We start from the raw sequence: 5,963 nt of genomic DNA, 5'->3' as shown, positions 1-5,963 counted from the left end.
TTGTTCTACATCAGAATGCTTGTAATGCAAAAAGATTACAGGTATCCAGGCAGTAGCTTACTGGAAACCACGTCTATGTTTACATGCACGCTAACCGCACGGAGCTCGAATAAGTTTTAATCAGGCCTACATTTAACTCTTTTATTCAGAAAAGTTGCCGACTCCGCGGATACTTTGCGCCATCTTGTGGAAAGTGACCATTTTGTTCTTAAGTTTTGTTTACGGTTGCTATGTGACGAGGAGCCAATTGGTTATTGCTACAGCCATCCTTGCTTTCAGCAAATGCTTCCCAAAGCTTTTCACTTTAGTTTATTCGCTTAGATTTTTCTTTCTGGACGGACACAGAACAAGTGTAGGACTCACTCGGAATGGCAGGAGCAAGGCCGAAAAGCCCCGTGGATATTGTTCACCAGAACGCAATTCTTGTTGAAAATATTAAGAAAGAGCAAAGGAGTCAGAGGGTTTACACAGAGTTCAACATCAACCCCTTCAAAAAACGTAAGCAGCTAAACTCATTGGGGCCACGATTCGCGGCGCTGACTTGCATGCAGCTGTAGCCAAGATAACAGGTGAAGTTGCGGTACATTTAAAGATTGTTTTCTCCTTTAAACAGTGCATGTTTTGACCGATAAGCCCATGTCAAGGAACACCAGCGAACACGCCGAAGAAGACCGTATGTATTTCTAGTTTTCGTAAAAGGCTAACCATAAAGTCAGTAGATTTGGAACGCCATTTGTTAATGAGCAACGATGTCTGCTTTATCTAATTACCTACAGCATTTCATGACTCTACAGTTGTAAATTGCAAAGCGTTTTTTACCCAAATGCTGTATCAAGCTAGGCGGTACAGTATAGTCAGTGAAACGGAATCGTGATGGGTTCTACCGCCTAATATGCTATTCCTCATTTACAGCTTAAAGTGTTTATCTGAATACCTGAATTTGTTTTCCAGCCACTTTCCTAAAGATAATCCACGGTGCTCGACTAGAACCTACAAAAAAGTATACACATCCACAGACAGAGAGCCAAGAGATTGGCTGGATATCGACACCTCTGGTAAAGCAATTATTATTCTTACCTGTGCACTGTGTATGTACAGACGGACTGGCTGACTGGGTGGTGGTAGATGAATGATCTCAAACCGACGTCTCCATGTAGCACAATATTAATGTGGAAATGAAATCATGCACATACCTTTGGAGGACTGAGCCTTATAATTATTTTTCCAGATTCTCATTTAAACCAATAACAAACATTTGGAGGAACAGCAATAAGAATGAGAAATATTAGTGTCTATAGATTGTCTTAATCTAGAGAATTTACACAACATGTAACAAAACAAGAAAATATTTTATTTTTGCTTGTTCATGTGATGAACAGTGGAGTCACACCAACTTCTTAAGATGGTAAGACTACAGTCTCATGTAAACCTTTCACCATCAGATTGTTTCAGATCGCAGTGACCGAAGACTCAACTTCCCTCGACAAAATTCAGAAATTACGAAATACATGGATGCAGCATGGCGCCTGAAGGAGCAGACCCAAAACCTTGGATAGAGTGTCCGTCATTGTAATATACACTTTGACCAACTGATGAACAGAACTTCTTAATATAAATCAATAATTGACACCCATCAGATCAGTTGCTTCTACTTCAACATTCACAGAATGAAAATAATGGAATAAATGCAGAGCCAAAAATACTGCTGCACACTGCCACCAATGGTGTAGTCTTACATGAATCACAACTAAGGTGTGGGGATATATTAATCACCAATACATGAATTACAAGGTTATTACAGTTACCCTTAATAAAATGTTTAGTAAGGTCATATGCTGTCCTCATACAAAAAGACCATTAACTCTTGAAATTGTATTTTTTAAGAACAAAATGGCAACATAAAATGGAATACTTGCATGATGTCTTTATTCATAAAGAAAATCAAGACTTCGACTGTCTTTGCTGAAAAAGTGAACTGAACTGCAAAAACCCTTCCAATGCTTCACGATTAAAAAAAAAAAAATCATGTTTTTTTTCCATAGAGTATTTCTTCTAGGATACATTTGTTTTTGGAAAGACTGACTCATGCACCAAGTTTTGAGACAAATTTTCACATTGTCATTTACAGTTTAAATGAGATACATTACAAGGCAAGATAAAAAGTAAATGTACCACTTAATGTCAACCAGGAGGATGGATAGGCATGGTTGCATTTTTGAAGAATGGTATTATTGTCTTCTGACATACAGTATTGTACTTTACACACTGATTTGTCTGACACTTTGCAAACTACTAATGGGAAGAAGCAATTCAGCTTCAGTATGTCACCCAAATGGTAAACAGTTTCTGTTGCTATGGTCATTGTGCTTTCCTTCTACATTGGAAATAATAAAAATGTCAGCAACTCCTGAATATGTGACATTCTATATGCTAAAACCACTCCAACCTTGCTTTGCGTGTGGTAGTATGATTAATGGTTTCTGCATGTGCACAGTAATAATTAATTATTTCTAAGCAGAAGCAGAAAGAATATACTATTTTACATAGTTCCACAAACTCTAGACTAAAAGGTGTACACATCCACGAACATTTGCCATCTGGCAGAACAATTGGTTGGTGTGTGACTGCAGAATAGCTCCCTCTGCTGGAGTGTGGATGCATGTTAGCTTATAAAATTTCAACAGGGATGATTATCAATGGGAACCTATAGGGGCCCCACTAGGCTGCAAAGTCAGGGGTAAGAGGGCATACCCCATACCTGTACTGCACCAAGACTGTCCTGACAGAAAGACCATCACTACAGCATGGAGTACTGCAAAGAACCTTTGGATACAGGCAAAAATGCTGACTATATAGTGAAGTATGGTGAGAAATTGTGGTAATGTTAACTGATACACTGCACAATAAAGCACAGAGTAAACAGCATAACCAGTGATAAAATACTAAAAAAAAGAATCCAAATACAGTAGTGAGCCTTCTAGAAATGCACAAGAATCAGTTAAATCAATAAATCTGCTCATGTGCACTCACCAGCATTCCCTTTGTTTTGTCATGCAGTATAATATCATATCATATCATATCATGTCTCCCTTCATATTAATCAGAAATAAAAAGAAATAGACATGGAGTCTATGCACAAGATCACATGCCATGTAACATGGATTTTTTCCAGCCACCAAGAGTTGGCTTTTCCGTCTATAATTTCTGGTAATCATAGTAATTAACAAAATTAATTATCTACTGAAATGCAAATTCATGACATTTTTGAACTTGGATTTGTACTAAATTAATTTTATCTCTGAAGGTTTTAAAACAATGTACATAATATGGTTTCATTTTTGTACCAAACAAGAACATTCTGATCTCAGTTTCTCAGCATTTTAATCCATGTTTTTCAATTTAAAGGGTCTTTCCCAAAGCAAAACTAGGAAAACACACCAGGTCATGGATGTAATTTAGGACTCATTTATTTGAATGATTTTTCCTTTGCTGCTTGTTTTGGAGTATAAATGAAGACAAGTTTGGGAAAGGGCATGTCCCAGCCCGCAACCTTGCCAAACCCACATCAACACACCTCCTTTGTGGAAGAACTGCAGGCAGCCATTTTAGGTCGTTGGGAGGTCCCAGATTTCCCGCTATCCTCCTGCAGTTACAAAGGCATTTCCCAAAGGGGCAAGTCAAGCTCTCTCACGCTCTCTTTCTCTCTCTCTCTCTCTCCCCCTCTCATTTCTCAAGAGCACAACTAGGACAAGAGGGGTCGGTAGTCATACAAAACCAATACTGAAAATAGAATGAAGTCACAAACAGCACAAACACAGGTCAATGACCTGGTTTCTGTTTCTACAGTATCTATTGATAGTGTCTATTCATCTTCTAGTGGTCATCCTCCCCTGACCACTAAAAGTGCTTGAGAAGAGGAAGTAAATCATAACAACGACACATGGCTTGAGTAACTCTGGCTTGTCACTTCTTAAGGCGTGATTTCAGCTGACCATTATTACAAGAAGGATATGTAATCATAATTACTTATGTTAGGTTTTTCGCCACCCCCCCCCCCCCCCCTTCCTTTTTTAGATTCCTTCCCCACTTTCCCATGAGCCATAATGGTTTTAAGTCCTGAATATTGTGGTTCTACTTGGTATTCCATTAGAGGCCCCTGCCAAAGCCAAATGTCTAAGCCTTCTACTTCCTTTCTCCATTAGGAATGTGAGGGAGTACATGTTTTCTCAGGAGCACAGCTGATACAGAGAGTACAGGGGCATATGTTTGGATTATTAGCTGAGGGCATTTATATCTATCTAAAGGGAGCCATTTCCATACAGGAAATCCAGTTTGTCAGTGGTTTCTACAGAGAACATAGATATACCATTAATCACAGGGACAGGAGCACTGTTCCCAGGCTACATAATCATATCACAACATTTGTTAATGTATAATGTCCCGGCCTTCTCCACTCACACAGGCAAACATATCCAATACAATCAAATTTCACAAGCATTATTATAAATATTGTCCACAAAAGATGCACTAACATTTCTGTTATCTTTCCACAGCAGACATAGTTACACCGTGGTTTTATTCTTTTGTCTGTTCCAAATAATCCTGCTCTGTGACTCCTCTTAACAGTATACCAGCTGTATTTATCAACAAAAATAATTCAGACATCCATGTATCCATGTTAATTCCAAACAAAAAAGAAAGAAGATGTCACTGTAGTTTTGTAAAGGGAGATCAAAGCAAAGGCTCGGCTTTGTTCAATAAAATCCTCTGTTCCCCGACTCTCTAATTTTAAGACCTGAGCATTGCTGTCTGGCTCATAAGAAGCCTTTTCTTTTATCATCAAAAAAGAAACTGCATTCCCTTTTGACTTTCTTTCACTTTTGACTTTCCTGCAAACATACAAAACTACAAGTGTCATACTATGAGATTAATAAAGGACCATGATTCTTCACGAGTCACTGATGTGGCAAAAATCCATAGCAGACACATAGCTACAGTGGACAGCATGCAGGGGGTGAATGAAGAATGAGGATACTGGGTCTGAGTAATAATGCAGGCACAGCCTTCTGGGTCTGCCTGCTTGTCTGTCTCGCTTATTTCACCAGTAATTCAGAAGTAATCCTCAAGCTGCTTGGTGGTGGTAACTGCAAGTGTGACAACATCTCAAGGGCAACTGGTTGGCCTTGGAGTTCTTATAAACGTGAATGAAAAGAAATGAAAGTTAAAAAATGAGTTTTCCTTGGCTGGGGAGCTTTGAATGAGTATAAAACAATAATTATTACATTTGCAATGATGATGGTGTTTTAGAGAATGTGGGCAGATTCGGCTTGTGTTTCAGTGTTAACAGTACAAGTATATATCCATCTGAAAATCCTCTGTTGCATTGGACTGCCTTCTGTTAAATGCAATCAGCTTTCCATCTGTTCTGGCCATAGTTGCAGGCTGCCAGTGAATTGCTCTGGTCCAGTCTTTCTTTCCTTCCCGGGGGGACCACTCTAGAAGACACTGCTCTTCCCCAATCTCGTAGAGTGTAGCCTCAGACCATAGTGTATATGTAGCTACAGTAAGTACAAATCAGGGATCCAAAAAGGCAATGTTTATAATATTTGACAATGGGATCATCTGTCACTCATTTACTACTTTGTACTCAGTAATGCCAACTCACTGTTCAAAAGCTTAAGTAACAAAAAAGGGAGGAAAGGTGTTTCATTCTGTCACTGCAACATTTGCAAAGGCATCTTATTACTACAATAAATTAATAAAAATTCATTTTAAAAAATGCATATTCTTACTGCAAAATGGAGAAAAGTTTTACATCTCCAATTCTGGGACCTGGATTTGGAATCTGTTAAAATTGTTGGAGAGACAATTCAATCCATTGTCAGGATCAATATCTTCTTAGAGTTTAATTAGAGTTCTTAGCAATTTAGCTTGCTGCAACAATCCCCTAAAAAAACCTTTAA

The 5,963-nt window shown here is 38.5% G+C and overlaps 1 protein-coding gene across 1 annotated transcript; it reads left to right on the top strand.

Moving 5' to 3' along the window:
- Positions 1–291: 291 nt before the first annotated feature.
- On the top strand, positions 292–1,889 carry fam183a (family with sequence similarity 183 member A). The gene is made up of 4 exons (XM_036522930.1): positions 292–498; positions 614–673; positions 952–1,055; positions 1,443–1,889. The coding sequence occupies exons 1-4, from the start codon at positions 369–371 to the stop codon at positions 1,554–1,556; spliced, it is 408 nt and encodes a 135-aa protein (XP_036378823.1). The 5' UTR covers positions 292–368; the 3' UTR covers positions 1,557–1,889.
- The last annotated feature ends 4,074 nt before the right edge of the window (positions 1,890–5,963 follow it).

This window comes from Megalops cyprinoides, chromosome 2 (genome assembly GCF_013368585.1).
Source record: "Megalops cyprinoides isolate fMegCyp1 chromosome 2, fMegCyp1.pri, whole genome shotgun sequence".
NCBI lineage: Eukaryota > Metazoa > Chordata > Actinopteri > Elopiformes > Megalopidae > Megalops > Megalops cyprinoides.
This window is presented reverse-complemented; position numbering and strand designations above follow the sequence as displayed.

Coding starts and splice junctions, on each gene's coding strand:
- fam183a (XM_036522930.1), top strand. CDS start 369: ATGGCAGGAGCAAGGCCGAAAAGCCCCGTGGATATTGTTCACCAGAAC. Junction 499..613: donor CATCAACCCCTTCAAAAAAC/GTAAGCAGCTAA, acceptor TCCTTTAAACAG/TGCATGTTTTGACCGATAAG. Junction 674..951: donor CGAACACGCCGAAGAAGACC/GTATGTATTTCT, acceptor TTTGTTTTCCAG/CCACTTTCCTAAAGATAATC.